This window comes from Amphiprion ocellaris, chromosome 21 (assembly GCF_022539595.1).
Source record: "Amphiprion ocellaris isolate individual 3 ecotype Okinawa chromosome 21, ASM2253959v1, whole genome shotgun sequence".
Lineage (NCBI taxonomy): Eukaryota > Metazoa > Chordata > Actinopteri > Pomacentridae > Amphiprion > Amphiprion ocellaris.
Window position 1 is genome coordinate 25,904,266 of NC_072786.1, and position 24,217 is coordinate 25,928,482.

General features: G+C 34.1%; 1 protein-coding gene across 3 annotated transcripts; it reads right to left on the reverse strand.

The window, feature by feature from the left end:
• Window positions 1-789: 789 nt before the first annotated feature.
• LOC111578677 (CD9 antigen) lies at window positions 790-24,217 on the reverse strand. Of its 3 annotated transcripts, XM_023285592.3 has the most exons (9): window positions 24,103-24,217; window positions 23,944-24,032; window positions 9,554-9,656; window positions 5,100-5,197; window positions 3,878-3,952; window positions 3,697-3,798; window positions 3,519-3,608; window positions 2,328-2,411; window positions 790-1,486 (listed from the first exon to the last, which is right to left on the reverse strand). In XM_023285592.3, the coding sequence occupies exons 2-9, from the start codon at window positions 24,010-24,012 to the stop codon at window positions 1,421-1,423; spliced, it is 687 nt and encodes a 228-aa protein (XP_023141360.1). In that variant the 5' UTR covers window positions 24,013-24,032; window positions 24,103-24,217; the 3' UTR covers window positions 790-1,420. The 3 variants fall into 3 exon arrangements, with proteins under 3 accessions (XP_023141360.1, XP_035811116.1, XP_023141361.1); XM_035955223.2 differs by having other exon boundaries at window positions 23,944-24,194; XM_023285593.3 differs by lacking the exons at window positions 23,944-24,032; window positions 24,103-24,217 and adding an exon at window positions 16,491-16,647.

Here is a 24,217-nt window from a genome sequence, read left to right on the forward strand (position 1 = left end):
AAATGGAACTGCTTAAGAATTTGATGTGAATTAGTAATTTTTGGAAATTGTGCCATTAACAGCTTAAAATAAGAACATTTCATTTATTCTTAGATATTGTGCTGGAAACTTCTGTGAAATCAAAGATGTCAAAATTAATATTGCGCATTTTATACTTATGAATTTTTGTCCCATGAATTACTTTCAGGTAAAAAACCTGAGGAAATGTATGTAAAACCTTTTTAAATCTAGGTTTTAGGTCACAAAGACAACCATAAGAAGCAAATCAACCATCTAATCTGGTCACAGATCTACAAATATTAAAATGAAAATAGTCCATTAAAAAGTGGCTGACTTACGGTATTCTTCACAAGGTTGTGAAAAGACATCAAATGTAGATTTAAAGGAATATTAATGTAAACATTTTAAAAATAAATGTATTTCAATAAAAGGGGTTAACTTATGGAACAATATTTGGCATAAATTCAAATTTATGAAAAAAAAGGTTTTAAAGTGAAGTTGTAAATCACTTGATAATATGTGAACACAATAAATTACAACTTGTGCTACTATGTTGTTGATATAAGTGCATGTATGCAGTGTTTGTGAATTTGTATTTTTGCCTGTAGCTGCACAAACTGGGGGGCGGGGGAGGAAAAATCTTAAATGTTACACAAGTGATAAACATTTTGTGTAAACTTTTAGGTGTGTTGTACGTCTTCAGTTTCACATTTGTACAACAACAGCATGTATGTGAACACATAATGTGAATTAATTCACTTTTTGACAAATGCCTCATTTAACACAAAATCACTGTTTATTAATTCATTTATTTGGCATCTTAAAGACAAACTGGAACTGCTTTCAAAATATTTGCATAAAACTCCACGGCTCTGCTTTTATATATATATTTATAAAAAAAGAAAAACGAAAAGAATCTAAGCTTCTAACATGCAGCCTCAAAATAAAACAAGGGGTCACAGTAACATCCAGTTAGCTGCAAAAAGCCTGTTAGACAACAAACGTTCAGTGCAGTTTACATAAACACAACTGAAGTGGATTTTATCATTTTCATCAGCGGAAGGATAAACACAGGAGCGTCCACCAGAGGGCAGCAGAGTCATTAAAGTCTCCTTTGTCCTGTGGATGATCAACATGTTCTCTGATTTAAATTTATGATAACGGACTACAAACGCCTTTTTTGGTCAGTTTATTCTAGGTACGAATATAATCTCCCCGCAGACTTCACAGAGTGGAAAAACTACCGCACAGGTTTCCATACGCTCACAGGTCAACAAGGCCATCCTGCATGGATCCAGGCAATGACGGGTTTTTATTCTCATTAATCTGGTCTATAGTCTAAAGCGGCACGTTGTAAAACACGCGAGTTAAAGATGGGGGGTGGGTTTTTTTTTTGTTGTTTGTGTGTTTTTGTGTCAGTTTACACAAAGTCTCTGGACCTCTTGATGGCGCAGCAGAGCATCATGCTGAAGATCATCCCAAAGATCTGCAGAGAGACGCAGGAGACGGAAACGTGCAGTTTAAGTGGAAAATCTAACCTTCTGGATGAATAAAATAAATGCAGCATGGCTCAGAAACCATGAACAGAGCAGCAAGTTGTTGGAGATACATACAGCATGGTGAAACATCTTTCTACAGATGATGCGACTCAAAAGTGGACCAAAATTGTCCAACAACTCCAATTGTCCGTAGAAACTCAAACAAATCTCATATTAAACAAATAATTTTTAGCTGGTTTAAAATTTTGTATATTTTTTTGTCAAATGGACAAAAGCTAGTAACATCATGACAAAATTTGACAAAACAACAAAAACAAGACACAAACTGAAAAAAAACTAGACAGAAAAAAATAATAAAATTGAAATACTTAAATATCTATAGTATGTAAAGTCACCATTTTTCTAGTATTGATAAATAGGGCCAAAATGTAGGGATTTTTTGTAGGACAGCTAATCAGAGAAATTCAGCTTTTGTTTTTGCCTTTTCTTTTTAATTTTTCTTTGTAACCTTTATACTGTACAAAAAACATTCTAGGTTTTCTCTTCTAGTCATGTTTGCTCAGTTTCTATAGGAGGTGCAGGATTTTAGATTGCAGTGAAAAATGGGTCAACAGTGAGCAAAAATTTGACAGGAACAAAAAAACACCCAGAAACTGCTCACATTTATGGCTCACCTAACAGAAGGTATACAATGAGGCAAGTTTGAAAAGTAAATAAAAACAAGTGTGATATTTTATCATTTCTCACAAAGTCAAGCTATTCCTTTAGGAACCTACAAGTGTGAAATATTATTTTATTTTTCAGTTTCTTTTCTGGTTGCAGACTCACCATGATGACTCCGATGCCGATGCCGACTCCTCCGATGATGTGAAGCCTGTTGTTGAACATCTCGTCGATGGCAGTCGGACAACTCTGACAGAAGAAACACAAAGTTTGGTCAATAAAGTCAAGCAATAATGGAAGGTTTCTTCTGAGTTTGAACTGAGGCCAAAGAAATGATTAGAACTACTAGTTGCAGCTGTTGGTGAAGGATTCTCACAGCCGTTTTGTTGTCTAAATGAAAATATATGTATATTTATATTAAAATTAAAAATACAAAAGGAATGGCAAAAATGATTATGAAATTCACAAGTAAAAATTGAGTTTATTGATTGCTTGTGGAATGAGAAAGGGGACTAATGTATACAAGAAACCACATCATTATGGGTTAAAATAAGGGTTAGTTAAAGAAAAACTGAAACAGAGCAATTTTACTAGAAAATTATGAGGTGAAGTCAAACCAAACATATATTAAATATCTTCATATTGCTCAACAATAGTTTGCAAATCCAGTTTTTATACTAGAAAAATCAGAGACAATAAAATTGAATAACTTTGATTATAGCAATCAAAAAAATAAATATTGTCACATACAAGTAATAAAATTTAATTCATTCACAAACTAATTATTTTGCCTGTCATTGCTCAGAAAACAAATTTACATAATAGGAGATACAGTAAATGTAGAAAAACAGCAAGATAGAAGTGTAATACTTTAGTAAAAACACATTAACAAGATAAAATAAAACTGGAAGAGAACACAAGTAGTAATACCAGCTATAATTCTGAAAAAGCACATTAATATTCACCATGATAATGAAATATTGCACTTTAAATTTATATTACATATACATATTTCAAATAACAAAAAAATAAAAAGAAAGAAAACATTCAAACTCAGAATTTGTGAAAAAGCTATTTGAAAATGTCTGATTGGAATAGTTTTACATTTTGGAGACCCAATACACAATTAAAAAAACACATTGGTTGTAGCTCTTTTTAGTGATTCTGACATATCAGTAGAAATTCCGGTTTATTTGTTTATATGTTTTATAAAAAGGTGGTAAATTTACATTGACTGGAATTTACACTTTTTGAATTCAGCAGTCAAGGAGAGGGTTTTTACTTTTGAGAACAACTAAAACATGAGTTAAATTGTGTTTGTTAATTTAATGTCGTGGTGTTTTTAGATTGCGTTACCGTGGTGATGAGGACCTCCAGTCCCTCCTTCTTGGGGCAAATATCTTTGGCGGCATCGATCACGGTTCCTGTCGGACCGCAACAGTTCAGCTGTGAAGAGAAAACAACATGACAGGTCAGAATTGAGTTGATTTACATGTAAATAAATCCGATTAATGGATTAAACGGTCGTTCTCACTCCAAAGTGAATCAGGCGGAGCGTCTCCTTCAGCGCTTCCTGTCTGGTGTCCTTGTAGTTAGCGTACGTTTGCTTGTAAAACTCTGTTACTTCTTCAACCACCTGCAGATGGAAATAAAGTGCTTAATGCACAAGTCCTGATTGATTACACTGATTACCACTAGTGAAGTTTTTGTCGTACCCGGTCCTTGTTAGAGAAACCCCAGATCCCAGCAGCCACTTCAACAGCGAAAATGAGGAGCAGGAACATGAAGAACTAAAGCAAAAAAAAAAAAAAAAGAAAAACAAGGTCAGTTTTTTCCTGCATGTTTTTGTAAATACGACTGAAGTACAGGAATAATCAGATTTATGACGTATAAACGAATATACACTTAACAAAAATCACCAAAATAGCCAGTATAAAATAAATTTTTACATCCATATTTCACTTAGTAGTTTCATAAATGTAATTGAAATATGTGTGAATATAATTTAATCGGTCTGAGCATTTTATTTATACATAACTAGCGTTTTGGCTAGTTAGCACAAAAACATTTTACAATATTTGCACCTAAAACAGCTCAATGGAAACACACTTAAAGCAGATTTTTGGGAAATAAATGGTTGAAATGTTGAATTTCAGCTCATAGTAGTTAATTTCCATTCATTAATTTAGATATCCAGTTGTATTTGTGTCAACATGAGTAAATATCTAACGTTTACTCTCTTTTAGCTCCATTTTTGGTCTCCACCACCTTTTCAGAGGAAAACATGTCTTGTTGCATAAAAACATGTTATGGAAAAATGATACATCTATCATATCATATTGCCAGTAAGTATCTAGAAAAAAACATTTTTTAAAGAAATAAATTGCAATAAAAGCACCTTTTAAGTTGAAATACTGAATTTTAGCTCACAGTAGTTAATTTCTGTTCATTTATTTAGCTATTTGGCCGTGTTTGTGTCGACCTGATGAGTAACCTAATATTTACTCCCTTTTGGCTCCATTTTTGGTCTCCACCACCACCTCAGAGGAAAACATTTTATTGTGTAAAAACATGCCCTGGAAAAATGGCTAATAATACACATTTCATATTATAATTGCCAGGAAGTATCTGAAATTCAAAAAGGATCATTTTTAATTCCTTGAAACTTTAAAGCTTCATAACTAAAAATGGATTTGGAGAAGAGTGTTGGGAATTTCCAGTGTCCCACTAAGTTAGTAGACATTTTCATATGATTTTTCTTCATAAAAATCAAACACAAACTGGGAGGTTGTGAAAATTAGAATGGAAGGACTTCTTAACATGCTTTGGACAATTTTAAAAAATAAACAATGTGGACAGTTTTCTCAAGTATATGAACCCAACACAGGAAAATTTCTGTTGTTCCAAGTCTACTGGACGTTTACAAGAAGGACTCACCAATCCCAACATGCATGGCGACTCTTTGATGGCGCCGCAGCATCCCAGGAAACCGACGACCATCATCAGGGCACCGGCCGCGATGAGGATGTACACACCTACAACAACACAAGCCTTAGTAAGTGGACCATGAGGATTAAAAAAATACAATACAGTTTAAAAAAAACGTGAGGGAACAATGTCCAACTTGGTTTCATTTCTACAGGACGGGTTGTAAAGGACTTAACAGCATATTTGCTAATCATTCTTCGGTTCCAGCCTTTAAAACCCGGCTATTTGAAACCTATATGATATTAAACTGTATATTTTGGCAGTTTTGTACAATTGTTGACAACTTTGAGCTCCAGGATGCATTAGTCACAATATTTGAGGTTTACAAATCAAATGATTGAACTGAAAAAAAAATAGCAAATGAATAAAATCCACTCTAGCTGCAGTCGTCAGCCATTTATGTATTAAAGTATTACACATGACACAATAAAACGCTAAATAGAACACCTATACACCTGCTTATTCATGCAATTATCCAATCAGCCAATCAATCAGCCAATCAGCAGTGTCCCCCTAATGAATAAAAGTCCGTTATTTATTTAGTTTTAGCTCCATTTTTGGGCTCCACCATCAATAATCAGTCTTTTTAGCTACTAGATGCCGTTTTATGTTCCCCAGCTGGATCTGAAATTTCCATTATTCCCATTTTGTCTCAAAGTAAGCAGCTGTGGAATGGACTCTTGTAGCATTGTGTTGAGTTTAATTGTTACCTCCAATAAATGAAGTTGAGGTTTAGGCTACTTTATATAAATCAGGGTCATCAGGTGCAACTTGCTGCCCGTCAACTAATCGTTGTCAATCCAAAAATCAAGGCAGATCCAGTAGCTTCCAGGGTTTTTTTCCCATGCATAAAATATTTTCAGAAACATATTACAGTTACCCCTTTGCACAATGTAAGAGGAAGTTTCCAGATGTGCTGCTATGTTGTTAGCCACCAGAAAAATCTACCATTTTAGGAAGACCTGCAATTATGCAATCAAGAAACACATGTAAGAAGTGTTCATCTAATGAATGAAAGTCCAATAATAAGTCTGTTTTAACTCCATTTTTGGTCTCCTCCACCAATTTCTGAGACAAAAATCAGCTTCTTTAGCTGCTAAATGTTGCAGCTGGTCTCCAGTGTTCACAGGTTCTGTCATTTTCACACTATTCATTTAGTATCCATCCAAGCAGCCGTGCAATGCAACAATTCTGGTAGCGCCGGTTGTGTTTTCAGACATGGAACACTTTGAATTTGCATAAAGTTGAGGTATAGACCTATTAATGTAAGTCCATGGTATCTAATCGCCACTCAACGCCTCTGAAAACTCAATAAAATGCTTTAAAAATGAGGCAACTATCAGTATAAAGTTACTTTTCCTCTCTCATTCAAGTCCAATGTTTGAAGCAGTGTCATAAATATGATTCGACTACATGTTATTATGCCTTCACTAAAATCTGTGCATTTTATTTGAAACATGAACTCATCCATGTTGGAGTTCTGCACTTAAACAACAGGTGGCTGGAAATGCACTGAAGCAGCATTTTGGGGAAGAACGTGGTAAACAACATGAGAATATCACTTTTTAATAATATGTCAGCAAACTAACTCTTTTCAAGCCGTTCATTTGGAGTTCTGTTTGAAAGCCAAACGCCAACGTTTGCTCTCTTTTGGCTCCATTTTTGGTCTCCTCCACCACCTCCTGAGAGGAAAATCGGTTTCTTTAGCACAAACCGTTTAAAAGGGCCTCAAACTACATTTTTGGTAAAATAGTGGCCAACAACAAAAAAAGAGCATACCATCATCTAGGCCGATATGTTTAACTTTGTTAGCAAACTGTAACTCATTCCTGGTCGTTCATTTGCAGTTGTGACTAATCAAACTCTAACATTTATTCTCTTTTTGCTCCTTTTTTGGTCTATACCACCTTCTGATGAAAAAAAAAACAATGTTTAAGCTGCTAAAATCTTATTTATGTTAACCAAATGGTCCCTAAAATCCTCAGGATCTGTATTTTCCACGTCTAGCCATGTTTGTTGGGTTTCGACACATGGGGCATCATGTTGGCTGCTCCATGTGTGATTTTTAATTCATTTTTGTCTAAATGGATCAATTATTTATGAAATGAACATCATGCTATGTTGAAGGAGACTTTAAAGTAGTAACTGAGACCATCAACTCACAAGGAAAATGTTCACTGAGGTAACAAATCAAGGGAAAATTTGTCTCATTTCCTCAGACTTCTGTACAAATCTTTTTGCAACCAGTTTCTCCCTGGTGGCTGTTAGAGAGAATGCAGGTTTAAATATTATTATTATTAATAATAATAATAATAATAATAATAATAATAATAATTCAATTCAGTCTATAAAGACTGGAGCACTACTGGTTGTTTTAGAGGAAGGTTTTCTCAAGAGCTGAGGCTGTTTGAGAGCAAAGGGAGATGCCACCCAGAATAAATGAGAATAAACAAGAGAAATGAGTCCTAATTTGCCTGCTTCTCACAATGGAAATTCACATCAGTTTATTTGCATGTTGCATCATAGCTGATTTAAGAGTAGCTCAGAGCAGCACAGCGGAGACTGAAGTTAGTCTAGTAAAGAATGTAAAACATAAAGCAGATGATGCACAAGAATCCACCACATCTGGTTTTCAACATTCAGCAAAGCATCAAATCATGCTGTGAACAAGCTGCGATGTGAACTTCCAAACAAGAGGAGTGATGGAGAGCCGTCAGCGATCATTTGACAGCTGTATTGTCTCTTGATGAGGCTTTGAAGACGATGAATCACAATAAAGAACCACAGCAGCACTGGAGTCACGAGCACATCAACCACACACACAAATATTCCTCCTCCGACAGCCGTTATTAACGTGTTTGTCATTTCCAGCCTCGTTCCTGTCGCCCACTTTCAGTTTGACGGAGGCGACAACACAAAGACAGGAGGGAGGCGGCGACTCCGTCTTTCTGTGACAGTTCCTCCGAGAACAGAAAAGCCGGAGGACAAAGACGTGGCTGTCCGGCTGCGATGAATGAAAGCTGTGTTCAGAGGATCCGCCTCGTTGTGGACCGGCGATGGCCTCGGCTGCCCTCCGGACGCCCGCCGTCCATCCACCATCCATCAGGTCACCGGTGGCGACATTCAACAAGTCCAAACAAATCACACTGACAAACCCACCCTCTAGTCAATACGTTTGGTTCATCACTCCTTAAACAACCAAACTGCCCATTTTCACCCACCGGGGTTCATAAATTAGTCATGGTTTCTCAGCTGCGTCACAAAGTTGTTGTTGTTTTTTTTTCCTAGAATCCGGTGCAAACCGTTTATTTTGTGGGAGTTTTAAAAGGGGACATGAAATAAAAAATAAAGTCCTACACCATGATGGGAACACAAAAACCATGACTACAACAGTTATAAGGCCGCAAGTCCTAGAAAATAAAACGCTCAAATAAAAAGTTGAATTTCTTTGATTATTATTTTACAAAAAAAGTAAAAACCTGGAAACGACACCTACAGCATCAGTAAAATGTGACTCTACATGATAGATGTTCAACTATTTACATTTTTAATTAGTTTATATCATTATCTCCTGTCTGCTCTGAACACTGCCTGCAGTTCAACCGAGAAGTTTCAGAATTTCTGTTGCGTGAATTTTGAATCATTCACGGCTTCTCAGCTGCATTTTTTTAAAATTTTTTTTATAGAATCTGGTGCAAATTGTTTATTTTGGGGGAGTTTTTGAATGAGAGTAAATAATTTACATAGAATAAATTGATTTGGTCAAATATAAATCCTGCAGCTCTATGGAAACAGAATGAAGAAATGTCTTTTGTGCAGTTTCTCTGTTATAATGCCATGAATCATAAAATTAAGGCACTTCAACACCTATTAGGACTATTCAGTGGCGGATTAATCAAGATGAATCAAGATAAATGGCATTGTCCAGAATAAACAATATAATTATACAACAATGCAGCTTTATGGCAGAGAAAATAAGATGAACATACAATCAACGTTAGTCGACTGTCCTCCTAATAAATCCACAACACCATCACTGTGACGAGCTCTTAGCACTAAACGTTGCTCAGAACCTTAAAAATACATGAAACTTTAATGATCTCAGAGGAGCAGCACCATTTCCGGACTATTATGTGGCTTTTAAACCATCCAGCTTCCTTTTTTTGTCCGACTGAATTTCTCCCTCGACACCAAAGAGGAACCAACGTCTACAACTGCTTTTCTAAGGAAGCTTTTTGTTGTTGCTGCCACTGATATCCTCTTTCTAACACACAGTAATGTTGTACTGCATTACAGTTAATTTAATAAAATGTAAGCACATCCTCAGCACTAAAGGCCCGTTGGGTTCGTTTATGGCGCTTTGGGAGAGTTTTGTTTTCCCGGCGTGACGGTAAAATTCTCACCAGTGAAGAAGACTGAAGGCGAATCTTCTCCTTCAAACAGTCCTGCCGTCCTCGAGTCGAATCGCAGCCACAATCCGACAGCCAACACTCCGGTTCCTGCAAGCTACAAGAAGAAAAACATCTTGATTATAACAGCAGGAGGTTCAGGTTAACACACCGGCTCACTTTCTTGACTTTGCCAGTTTAAGCTGTTGACATATATTCGATATTCACTGTAGGGTTGTGGTTCCATCATGGGCTCAGATGTGGTTTGAGACTGAGAACAGGTTTAAGTTACATATGGTTTTAATCTGAAACGGTCACAGAAATCACCTAAATCCCAACAAAGGCTTCGGTTTCTGAGGCTTAACTTGAGCCGGTTTCAGTCTGACTCAATTTTTAAGGCAAGTTTTTAAATTGAAAACACCGATTTTGACAAACATAGAAGCCACAGACAACAACAAGAAGTAAAAAAAAGTGTATACAGATTATAAAGATGGGAGATCACTCCTGTGCAATTATACATAAACATCAAATGATTCACAAGTGCATGATTTTGGATGGAGTATTTTCTCCTATTTACAATCAAAAACTAAAACTTTAGTAGGACTATATTTAAAATTCAATCCCTAGAGTGCAAATTTAATACAGAAAAAGTGAACCTACCTATGATATTTCAATCGCTTTAACTGCATGAAAATTGTTTTAAAATGAGCTGTGAACAGCAAAACCTTCTCAGTTTTGGACCTATGTTCTGTATCTATATCTGCTTCATGGCTCCATGTGGGGAAGAATTGAAGAGAGGAACTTAAAATCTGACTGAGAGACTTTACAAAGCTGGAAAAGGACCCAGGAAAATCAACTACAAACCAGTGAACCAGTGTCAGCAGTAATCGGGAGGTACAGAAGGAGTCGTAGTACCACTGATCATCATGCTAAAATTACTACTGCTTTCACCGTCTAGCAGTGAAAAACAAACAGCTGCTTGAGATTTTGTTCAGGAGTCATCAACGGAAATCAGAATTTCTGTGAAGCTCAGACGCTTCAGAACATCAGCCTCTACGGAGGACAAGAACAAAAACTTCCAGATTAAACTTTGCTAGAAGTAGCCTGACGAATGCTGGAGAACATTCTTTGGTCAGATGAGACCAAAAATAAAGTCGTTCGACTGATCAGGTCGAGTCCAGCATGTTTGAACCCAACCAGGACTACCACAGTGGAAGCATAGTCCTGACAGTGAAGAACAGAGGTGGGAGTGATGATATGGAGGTAAATGAGTGTAAAAGCTTTTGGGGAGATGATATTCATAGATGCAGACTGGCTGATAAGATTATGCTATAGAGTAAAGTTTAATCCTGCAAATTCAGCCACAAACATGAAGTTATTCTAAACGATTTAATCAGCATTTGGAAAAACATCCGCTGTATTTAATTCAACTACTGATTAAACCACTTGATTGTTGATCTGTTAAGGAAATAACTAGTTTTAAAGGCAAGTTTCATGAATGCTAAGCTGCCTGTGTGGCTACAAGAATGGCAAGAAAAAACAGGAATGTTTGCAGTGAAGCTGAGCAAAGAGTCGAGGAATGAAGCTAAACTAGCTGCATGACAAACATTCTCCTGAAACCCAAACACAACCAGAGGAACCTGATCAACAAGCAGCTCAGCTAAAAGCACTTCCATATTTCTGCAGGCTGCTGAGACAGAAAACCTTCCCGTTGCATTTCAAGAACTTTAGGCATCTTTCAGCAGGATGTAGAAGCTTCAACAGTGACGTTGTTTCTCCACAATAATAATAATAATTACTCTGCAGTGACGCAGGATCTCCCCAGCAACCACAAAACACAGTTTAAATCAGCGCTTTGTTGCCACCATAACGTGATCCTGACGTCTGCTGTTGTGCAACAGAAAGTTGGAATGCTTCACGTCAAACTAATCGGCGGCGTTTTGCCTCAACTTGTCCTCAGCAGCTTCAGTCTGCTGACCGTGAATCACAACAACGAGCTGGAAGTCAGGAGGCGAAGCGACAACCAGCAGCTTTGGTTTACTGCAGCGGAAAATAGACGGAGACTACATCCTGTCAGACAGCTTGATTAAAGAACACAGGAAATAAACACTGCAGTGAAGCCGTAGAAAAAAACTAAACATTTTTAGCTCCACAAAGTTTCAGCAAAAGTTTCTCCAAAAAGGAATCAGAAGATGATGTTGCTTTAAAACATAAAAAATAGACACAAAAATATTTGTAAAATGTGCAAAAATTATAAAAAAATGTTTTAGAAAATTAAATGTCTTACAATATCCAGAAAAAAATATTCAAGTATTTTTTCTAAATGTCATTTGACATTCTAATTATTTAAAAAAAATCAAAAAAAAAAAAAAATCAAAAATCTATTAAAAAAAAATGTTTTAAGAAATTTTCAGAAAAAGGGAAAATTATTCATAAACATCCCTATCCCCAACAAAACTGAATAAAATGTTTTGGAGAACTAAACAAACCGTCTTAAAATATTCAAAAAATATGCAGAAAAAAGATCCCAGAAATATTTTTTAAAATGTCAAACATTTTAATTTTATATATATTAAAAAAAAAAAATCTAGATAAAAAAAAAAAACATATAAAATACCCCAAAAAATGTTTTAAGAACTTTTCTGAAAAAGAGAAAATTATTCCTAAATTAGCTCAGAAATAATATAAATGTTAACAAAATGTTCCAATAAAATGAATAAAATGCTACAGAAAACAAATTTCATGAAAATTGTCTAAAAATGCCTCAAAATTTTTTCAAATGATCACGAGAGGAAAATCAAAGCTGCTGGATGAAGAAAATAAATGTGGCATGGATCAGAATCAGTGAACAGAGGCGTTAGTTGTTGGTGAAACATCTCTCAGAGTCACTCAAAAATAACAAAGTTGTCCCAAATAACAGGAAAACAAATTCCAACATGTCGTATAATTTGCCCAAAATGGTTGCAGAGACCATCCAAATTAATTTAATTGGTCCCAAATGATTAAAAAAAATAGATTGAAAATCACTTCAAAACCTGTTTACAACTACAGAAACTTATAGGAAAACAGAACCAGATTTTCACCTTTTACTAATTTATTTAGTGTAAAAAGATAGTATTAAAATGTTTGAGCCATTAAGTGATTCTGTAGAAAACACCTGAATTATTAATCATATTTAAATGTTTATTTACAGTTTGTAGTTGGATCTAATTAGCAGCAAATAACTGAAGATTTCAACCAACAGCTGAGTTGAGTTGGAGCTTTTAACTGATGAACGTTTCTCTGAGGGATTGTTGGGTGTGGAGGAGGAAGAGGACGACTTAACGGAAGATTTTAGTTCATCCACTTTCCCATGACTCACAGTGAGTCAGAACGTTAACTCGTTATTTTTCTCTGCAACATAAAATCCTGCAGCTCTTTGGAAATAGAACAACTAGAAGAAAGAAAGAACTCAAATGTCTCCTGTTAGAATAACAGAGTTAAAATCACAAATATATCTATAAAAAAGGTCAAAATGAAAGTTTAATTTCTTTGATAATTTGTTTAAGGAATAAAAATAATCTGGAATCAACAAGTCCAGTGGTTTTCTAAGTGTTAGCAGCTGTTACCAACACTAGAATTAAATATACGGAGGCTCCACACGCTGAATACATTTAAATATTTACATGTTTAATTCGTCATTGTGAAAACACTGCCTGCAGTTCAACTGAAAAAGTCTCAGAAAATAATCACATGACCGTTGGTTGCAGATAAATCAGTCATGGCTTCACAGTTGCCCCCAGAAATGTAGAATATTTAGTTTTTTACAGAATTTAAATAATGTAAATGATGATTTTTTGGGGGGGCAATTTTTTTTTTTTTTAAACGAACCATGCAAAACAGAATACATTTAAAATTGTTAAAATTCAAGCCATTTTTTTCAGCTTTTACAGAATTTAAATATTGTAAACAGTACTTTCTTGGTAATTTTTTTACATCAGACATGCAAAATAAAACACATTTAATGAAATATGATGTATTTAGGGTTTTAGATTTGTTTAATTTTTCTGTTCGAGCTACACATCACAGATTAGTAGTGAAGAAAAACAGTAGAATTCAAGCAATTGTTCTGTTTGAACAAAATTTTAATATTTTAAACAATGAATTTTTGCTATTGTTTTGAAAAAAAACGTGACATGCAGAATAAAATACATTTCATGAAATGTGACAATTTTTACATTTGTGCTGCAGGTCACAGATGAGTAATGAAGAAAAATGTCAAAATTCAAGCATTTTTTCACTTCTACAGAAATTAAATATTGCAAATGATTCATTTTTGTAAATTTTTTAAATACATGACATTCAGAATAAAATAAATGTGATGAATTATGATAATTTGGGCTTTAGATTTGTGTAATTTTTCTGTTGGAGCTACACATCACAGATGAGTAATAAAGAAAAATGATCAAATTCAAGCAATTTTTCTGTTTTTACTGAGCTTAAGTATTGCAAACTGATATTTTGGCAATTTTTTTAAAAAAACAAATCATGCAAAATAAAATTAATTTGATAAAATTTCACACATTCAGGGTTTTAAATTTGGTTAATTTTTCCGTTTGAGCCACAAGTCACAGATGAATAGTGAAGAATTCAAGTATTTTTTTCAGTTTCTACAGTTTCTTGCTGTGATAAATAGTGTAATTTTGGTGATTTTTTTTTTTTTTTAAAGATAAAATGCATTAAAAATCCAGGTTTTAGAACGTTAAACGGCACAAATTCTCATTTATTCAGAAAGAAATGCGACTTGAACCAACATTAATGTTGATTTTCTCAGGAAGCAGCAGATCAGGAGGAAGCTGTTAATGTTCAGTAAAGAACTCTGGAGATTAAAACCACGAAGCGTAAAAGACACGAACAGCAGCTTCCCAGGAGATCAGAAATAAACCTCAGAGCGTCAGCAGCTGAAAAACACGACGCTCAGCCGGTTTTTATGGGAAGAACATTCAACAGCTCTGCAAAAAGAGATCATCCACCTTAAACATCTCATAAAGGATCATTAGAATCTAAATCAAGCTCCTAAAAAAAAAAATCATATTAGAAAGTGTTTGATTAGTTCCATTATTGAGGAGTGAAAGAGAAAATCTAAGTATTCTGTTAACTAGACCAAAAAAGCAATAACAAATATAGTAGGGTAAAAAAAAAAAACTAAATACAAAACTAAATATGTTTTTCAGCAGAAAAAACATTTAAACCTTAAAAGAAATGAAGAAAAAGCTCAAATGTCAGCCTGTAAAGCTTCTTATGATCAATAAACTGCCAGAAATTCAAGTTAAAGCTGCTAAAAACAACTTTATTTGTGACTGCAGTTCTACATTTGTTATTTATGCCTTAATTCGTTTGTGGTTTTGCCATTAAATAAAGTAAAAACTGCAATAAATTTGTCTTTTCCTGCTTATTTAAGGGATTAACATCTTCAAACAAAAACTTTTAAGTAAGACATGAATTCTTAAAATGCTGGAAGAGACACAAACTGCCACGTTAGCTAAAGAAAAGTGTTCAGTTTTTTATAAAATGCCAGCAAAAACGAAAAAAAACATGTTTTCCTCAATAAAAATGTAAAAGAAGGACTAAAAATACTTTTAAAAAGCTCAGATTTCAGCCTGTGAATCTTCTTGTAATCAAACTGCCAGAAATTCAAGTAAAAGCTGCTAAAAACTACTTTATCTAATGCTAATGCTAGGCTATGCTAGGCTATGCTAGACTACGATGCTAATATCAAGTAAAATTCCAATCTTCAAATCATTTTGGATCATTCTTAAGTAATTTCTAGACAAATTTTGACTCATGGTGGACAGTTTGAAATTAAATTTCTGAAATTAGGAAAAATTCATCATCTTTCTGAACAATTTTAGGTCATTTTCAGCAAATTTTGAGTAATTTTAGACAAATTTTGAGTCATAGGAACGTTTTTGTCATTTTGGTTAATATTTTTCCAAATAATTCTGCAACACTGGGTTAGCTAGCTAAGCTAGGGGGTTGGAATGCTAATACCAAGTAAAGTCATGACCTTCAAATCATTTGGGATCATTCATGCTAATTGGTGACAAATTTTGACTCATTTTGGTTTGTTTAAAGTCAAACTTCTGAGATTTTGAGAAATATTGAATCTTTTTGCTAATTTCTGGCAAATTTCAAGTTTTTTTGGACAGCATTTACCAATAACTATGAGGCTTTTCAGGTAGTTTTTGACAAGATTATAACTTTGCAAACTATAAAATCACATTTTTCCATTTATAAAAAGGCTAAACACACTTTTTATCCACTTTATCAATAAAGTTTTTGACTTTAACTGGCGAAAAATCAAAAATTCAGTGATTAATTTTTCAACCAACAAACTAAAACTGAATAAAATGATGCAATTATATAAAGAAAGAACAGTTTTTTACTATTAAACCAACCATTTGTGAAGAACATTACAAAAAAACAAGGTAAAGCTACAGCTACCAACACATAGGATGCTTTTTAGTTGATTTTTAAATGCATAAGCTAAGTGAAATATCAAATATGTCCAGTTATAAAAAGAATAAGCAGACTTTCTAATTATCAATCAAGTTTTTGACTTTAACTGGCGACAAACCAAGAATTGAGTCATTAATCTTCAAAGAACAACTAAATAAAAAGTTAAAAAAATCTCCAGTGCTATGAAATAAAAGCTCAGTGAAAGTGCAGCTGATTGATTCTGGTCTGATCAGGAGACCAGCAGGTGAATTCACTTGACTGATTTTCTATTAAAAACACTGAAATTAAGCAGTTTTACAGACACTTTACTGAAAGCAGCTCTGAGTGGTTGCATTATAGTTCATTTTGGTTGATCTTTTCAACAGAAATCGACCTAAAAACACCAACCAGAAGCTTGTTTTCACCTTTTTTCTGACACAAAGCAGAGAATAAAGCAGGTCAAACCTGGACGCACCCAGAAGAGGAAGTTGAAGGCAAACATCAGGTATTTGATGCACTGGAGGCCTCCCATGACTGTGTTTGTGTAGAAAACGTCCTGTGGAGCTGCAGCAGTAAAAGTGTGGAGGAAAACCAAAGGAGGATCTTTAAAAGCGACCACACCCAACAGAGAATCACCTGGAGGGGAGGAGCTGCAGGAAGCTACGAGCAGCTGGACGTCATTTACTGCTGCTGGCTTATAATCACAGCAAAACGTGGAAATTATCGAGCTGCAGCCGTAAAAAAGCAAATATTCTGATCAATAGTTCATTGGTTTCAGTGGTTTTAATATAAAAAGTGCAAATTCTCTGATTTTAGCATCTTAACTGTGAATATTTTGTTTTTTTTCCATTTATTCATCATTTTCTGACCAAATCTCTCTGTAATGAATCCATTTGAGTCATTTTATTGAAAGAAATGTAAATTCTCTGATGTGTAAATTCTCAAATATGAATATTTTCTGGTTTCTTTCCTCCTCTATGACAGTAAACTGAATATCTCTGGACAAAACAAGACGTTGAAAGAAACACTGATTAGCAGTTTTGACCATTTTTTCACCAGTACCTGACATCTTTTTTGATTTTGAACTATTTTCACTAAGTGATAAAGTGATGAATAGATTCATCGCTTTGAGTGTTTTTAACATAAAAGGTGCAATTTTTGTGATTGTGGCAATATAAATGTGAATAATTTCTGTTTTCTTCCTGGTTTTTCGTCATTTTCTGACCAAATATCTCTTGAATTTTTTAAAAAAGAAAATTCCTTTAAAAGAAGAAAATAAATTCTCTGATTTTAGCTTCTTAACTGTGAATATATTCTGGTTTATATATTCTGGTTTATATATACTAAGTGATGAAGTGATTAATATTTGGTTATATTCTGATATCGGTTCACCAATTTGAATTTTTTTTAGTACAAAAAGAGCAAAATTCTGTGATTTTAGCTTCTGAAATGTGAATATTTTCTGATTTCTTCCTGGTTTTTCATAATTTTCTGACCAAATATCTATTGAATTAATCAGTTAAAGTAATGAGTCATTTAAGTAATAGAAGTGAGTGTAAAATCTCTGATCTTTGCTTCTTGAATGTGAATATTTTCTGGTTTATTTCCTCCTTTATGACATAAAAACTGAGTATGTTTGGGTTGAGCACAAAACAAGACATTTGAGGAAACTGATCAACATTTTTCAACATTTTTTCACCATTTACTGACATTTTTTTGATGTTGAACTATTTTTACTAAGTGATAGAGTGATAAATAGATTAACAGATTGATCAGTCTGAGTATTTTTCATATAAAAGGTGCAATTTTTGTGATTTTGGCTTCTTAAATGTGAATAATTTCTGTTTTCTTTGTGGTTTTTCATTATTTTCTGACCCAGTATGTCTTTAATTAATCCATTTGAGAAGAAGAGGGGATTTAAAAGGAAGAATAACGGAATAAGAAGGAGAAATGAAGCAGAACGACAGAACAAATGAAGCCTCTCAGGTGTTTCCATCCACTTGGGAGCTGCTGTTTGCTGAAGCAACTGGAGCTGTTTGGGTTCCCAGAGGAACCACAGAAACCAACAACACCAGCTTAGTTTCAGGCTGCTGAAGCCTCGACATGAAAGTCTCTCAGTCTGACTTCCTTTTCTGTTTGTTTTGTCGAAAAAATAACCTGTCCTGACCCCATAGTTAATCTATAATCAACAGATCTTCAACTCAATGTGGGAAAAAAACACCAAAAAGTTGAATTAATTTCATGTAACCCTGAAAACCCTTAAAACTGAACGTGCAAAACTTCCACATTTTATAGATTTTCTCATTTTCAATCTGAAATTTGTGGATTTTCTACACTGATGCAGGACTTTAACATGGGAATGAGTGAACTTGAATTGTTTTGCACTAATTTCCTACAGTAGTTGAGAGAGAATAGAGATTTCTGGTTGGTTGAACCTTTGAATTCTGACCACACAATCATTCAGACTAAATGGACATTTTTATCCCAAACAGGAAGAGGAAGCACTGATTGCACAGCATTTAATGTCCTTTAATGATGCTCAAATGACCAACAAATGCACACATTAGGCTAGTTGTTTTGCTTTTAGCTAACAATTTCATTTTGTTTATATACTATAATCCAGCTATGTGAGCTGGTTAGCCACTTTTCCCTTTTGGTTTTAATACTGTTAGCGAACAATTTCAACTGCTAGACATGTTGTTAGCTAATAATTTCCATCGGTTTATTCCTAAATTTAGCCATATTATGTTTAGATACCAATTCCAACTGTCTATTCATACTTTCAACTAACAAGTTCAACTTTTTTGTCAATTTTTAGGTTATTTCCTTATCCATACTGCTAGCTAACAATTTAAAATGTTTATGCATACTTTTAGTCAGGAATTTTACTTTTAGCTTACAATTTCTACTATAAACCCATACTTTTACATAGCTATTCTACTTTTAGCTAACAATTTCAACTGTTAATTCAAACTTTTAGCTAGCTTTTTTTGTTAGCTTTTCCCTTGCTGGTTTTGTTTCCAAACACCTTTTGAACGTTTACTTTAGAACTCATTGTTTGAAATCCACTTAAAGTGAACGCATGATTACTTCTATATTTATGTATATTCACAACATGGTGTATAGACTGTACATAGGGGAGATAAACAACAGCTTCACAAGTGCAACATCAGTTATAAGATATTTATGATTCAGTTCCAGGAAACTTCACCACATAGAGTTTCACCACAGTTATCACACTTCAGTCATGTTTCAACAGACAGTTTCACAACTTTTGGTGGGTGAAATATGTGAGAAGTCTTCATGATAAGAGGTGAAATGTTTTCAAGAACCAGAAAAAAAAATCCAGTTGCCTCTTACTGAAGCACATTGGAGAAAACAAGTGTAGAGGTGTGTAATAAACAAAACTGCAATAAAAGACTGTCAGGTTTTGGTGTATACCGTGATTTAGAAATAAGCTCCTTGAGATATTTATTGCTTTTTGAACAGCTTGTGTCACTTCCACAAAAAAAAAAAATGACCTCAGACGTGACAACATCCTTAGATTGCTGAGGAGATCAGAATTCTTCAAAAAAAATTAACCGTCATGCGGTCTGAAAATGTCTTGATAAATATCTTGTAATGTTCTGAAAAGTTCTCGAAAGCTAGTGCAGAAATGTATTAAATTCGTTTATAACAAGTCAAAGTGCATACTAAAATAATAATAAATAATAGTAAATATTTCTGTGCATCTAAATGTCTAAAATAAACACCATGAACTGCTTGTGTTGCATTTCTATGCAGAAAAAGTTTGAATCTAATCTTTATTTCTTGGTGAGTTTTCCATTTAAGGCGTTCTAACAGCATGATTGATCTATAATCTATAATTAATCAGAGGCAATGGAGAAAAGCTTATCAGTTTTTTTCAATTTAAACAGCAATATTTAATGTAATACTTCAAATTCAAGGTGTAAAAGTGTTAATTAGTTCTAAAGTTTGTATTTTGGCTCTCAGTTTCAATCTAAAATTTGTGGGTTTTCTATAATAATGCATGAAATCGACATTTAAATGCAGGATTTTAATGTGTAAAGTCCCACAGTTCAGAAAAGCAGCAGAAGTTTACAGATGTGGGATGTAACTTTTGACCTTTACTGTCTGTCAGACCTCTGAATTAATCATGCAGATGAGGAAACATCCTTCAGACCGACTCATTTATTTCGTAACACAAACTTTCCACCCATTAGTAATAAGTTGGGCTCATTGCTGCCCCTTGTAGGAGGGTTTGTGAACTACCGTCAGACCAACAAATGCTCCATTATGAAGCCAGTCTGGAAATAAACACATAAGAAAGCTTTAACCTAAGAAAAAACAGCCACAAACAACTAGTTTTCTATTGGTTAATCTACTGTCTATTTTACCCAAAAAAAAGCTATTTTAAAAGTTAATTTCATTTTGACAGACTGCATAATGCAGCACAGTACAACATGAAACCAAAAGCTTAAAAACTGTAAATCTAACATGATTGTGTTTGTACTAAACTTCTACTAACAATTAGATAAACTCCCAGCTTTACAAGAAAATAAGAATTCAACTAAAATGCTGAGAAAAACTGACGAACCAATAGTTGTCTAACTGTGTATAGCCCCGCCCCCTCGCTGCTTCCAGTTGAACCAATCAGAATGAGCCGCTGCCTCAACTTCCACCAGGTTTATTTACTTTCTAGAGCTACTCCTTTTAACTTTATACTGCCAACGTGACCAGAATGTGATGAAAAACAGCCCCAGATGGACCACAGAGTAACACAAAACAACCACAAATGGAAGCAAAATGACCACAACAACAAAAACAATGCACATAAAATAATAAAACAACCAGAGAATTACACAAATTCACCAAAAAGTGATTAAAAATGGCCATCAATTAGCACCAAATAATTGGCAAGAGACACAAAATACTGCTTCTGCTAATCTCAAAATGTCAAAACAACCAGAATGATGAGAAAACATCTCATAAAAACAGGCACTAATGGGAGCAAAACGATGATTAAGTGACAAAAAAAACACACAAAAAAAAACCCCAGATAATTATACAAATTAACCAAGAAATGATTATAAATGACCATTAAGTATCACAAAATAACCACAATGTGACACAAAATGTTCTGTTGGCTGTAAGAGTGAACACGAGTCTTCATGCAAACTCAGCATCTTCTCTGTTAAAAATGACCACTTACTGCAAAAAATGTACAAATTTAACAAAACGTGAGACAAAATTACCATTAGGTCATACATAATTAACAAAATGACCACAAAGTGAAAATAAATGCTGATTCTGCTAAACCTTAAAATGTCAAAATAACCAGAATGTGATGAAAAACAGTCCCAGAATGACCATAAAATGACAGACAAAAACCCCAAAAAATGACCATAAAATGCTAAAACAACCAGAAAACTATAGAAATTAACGAAATGACCATTAAGTAGCACAAAATGCTGCTTCTGCTAACTCTAAAACGTCTCTAAAAGTTGATCAAATGTTCGGCTGTTGGCTGTTAGAGTGAACACAAGAGTATTCATGCACTGCCAGCATTTAAAGGAACTGAACACTCTGGATTAGTGTTATTATTGATGGGAATGTCTCGACAACAGTAACCACATTAGCCGCACAACCTGCTAATGCTAAGGATTTTCCCAACATTAGCTTTGACGGTCTGCCAACATGAGGGACATTTAGAGATGATGGAAACTTTAATACCAATAAACAAGGCCTGGGTGGTGCAAAAATAACCAGAATATGAAGAAAAACAGCCATAGAATGACCAGAAAGTGACATAAAACAACCAAAAAATGCCCATATAATGAAAAAACAACCAGACAATTATACAAATTAAAAAAGTGATTAAAAATGACCAAGAAGTAGCACAAAAGGACGACGAAGCGATAGAAAATGCTTCTTCTGCTAACTCTAAAATGGCTCTAAAAGTTCACCAAATTTTCTGCTGTTGGCTGTTAGAGTGAACCCAAGAGTCTTCATGCACTGACAGCATCTGAGGAACTGAAAACCCAGTGGATTATTTCTATTGTTGATGGTAATATCCCAGCTAATGTGGCTAATGCTAGCTCTAATGGTTTGTCCACAACTTTAAACCAGTAAATCAAGGCTCCGTGTGTTTTCCTGTTAGCATCTGTTAGCTTCTCTCCTCCTCTCTGTGCTCATTAATTGGTATTTAATAACAGCTGAACTCAAAATAAAATTGTTCTCATTTACAGATTTCACATTTCTGTTGTCTGACAGCAAAACGAGGATGAAAGAGTAACTGAAACTCAGAAATTCAGAGCTAAAATATTGCTTTTATAACATCGTCTAAGTTAAAAACAACAGTGTTAAGAATTTTGAGATATTAACATGTAAAATGATCCTCAGATAGAAAATTTGTTTTTTAAAAAAAAAAAAAAGTTAATTTACATTCATGTCAGCTGTCGTGGTTTTTCTCTGCGCTCTCAATCACAGATGCAGAGAGAGTCTTCTTCCTGAAGTGGGCGGGGCCAGTAGCAGCTCAATGATATATAATGCTACAGACACTCAAACAGCTTGTTTAGAACAAAACTAATTAAACAGTCATGAAGAAATGAATCACATTTGGAGTATTTCGAGCTGAAAAATAGAAAAACATGTTCTGGGGTAAAGTGTTTGTTGAATGTTTACTCGCTTGGACAATTATTATAGACAGATTTATTCTTTTATAAAATATTCTCTCAGTTTTAGGAGTCTGTTCTGTATTTTTTAAAGCAATTTTGTACCAAAGTTACAATAAATCAACACTAAATTTGATTTTACGGCTTAATTTAACACGTATTAGATGAAAAATATAAGTTTCCAACATGTATGTGCTCCTAAAACTACAAAAAAAAACTCTCAGCAATGCATGATGGGAAGTCTGCTAAATGTTAATTTCTTTACAAAAAAACTTAATTTATTAAGGTAAGTGAATTCTCAGCAGAATGTCATTTAAGTTTTAGCATGATCTGAGAGTAAAATCGACGCATTTTAAGTAGAATTAACTTGAAATTAGCAAAAATTCAACAGTTATGATAATTAATTTTTTTTACTCATCTAATAAATGTCACACAGCTTATTTACATTCCTGCATATATTTGCGCTACTTATTAGAATTTTTATATTTCTGTATATTTTTCATACACTTTCTGTACATTTTCCTTGTTTTGAATATATAGTTATGCCCAGTATGTTATTTGTATATAATGAGCGATTTCATTTTACATTGTATAATGACAATAAAACCGATTCTGAGAAAAAGATGAGTTGATTTCACTAAATTCCTGCAACTTTTTTTTTTACAGTGTATCAACAGAAAATCCACCAAACTAGAAAAAAAAAAAACACCTGTTAGTTCATGACGTATACAATAATTCTACTTAGAAATAAGTACTGAGTGAATTATTTACATTTCTATATTATATAAAGGAGCAAATACTGCATGGGTTAGCAAACTGCACATTATTTGATAAAATAAAGAAATAAAACCCTCTTTTTAAAACGTTCTGATAAATATATTTCAACATTTCCTTCAACTAAACCAGTTTTTGTAGGCAACCAATGAAGGGCTTCACGAACCAAACTCCATGCGAAAATCTTCAAATTTAACATTTCTTTCATTTGTAGCCGCAGTATATTAAATTAAAAAATGATTTGAGTATATATTTAAATAAAAGCACATTTGGTCTTAAATTCGGCGCATATTTAAAGGGTTTTGTTCAATCTTAACAGAGACAACTATTTTTCTTAAAAGTTAAAATTGTAGGATATTGAAGGAAATAAATTGTTATTTCTATCTTACTTTTAATTTTATTGTTAAACATACAGATTATATATAAAAGACACAAACATTAGCACATATTTATACGTAAGTATTAAATTCTCAGACTCACCCAGAAGACGAAATTGAAGATGAACAGGGCGTATTTGACGCAGAGCTCCCAGCTGGTTAGAGCCGTCATCCCTGCCGAGTGTTTTTAGCCTGTTAGTGGGAATAAAAGTGTGAAATTATTCCGTTTGATTCAGCTGAAAGACGCTGGTTCGGCTCGGACCTGTCGCCGCTGTTCGGTTCTGTTCGGCTTTGTTCGGTCGGTTCCGTCAGAGTTCGGAGGACGAGGAGCGTCAGTGAGCTGCTACTGGGAGGAAACAGAGCAACGACACCCACAG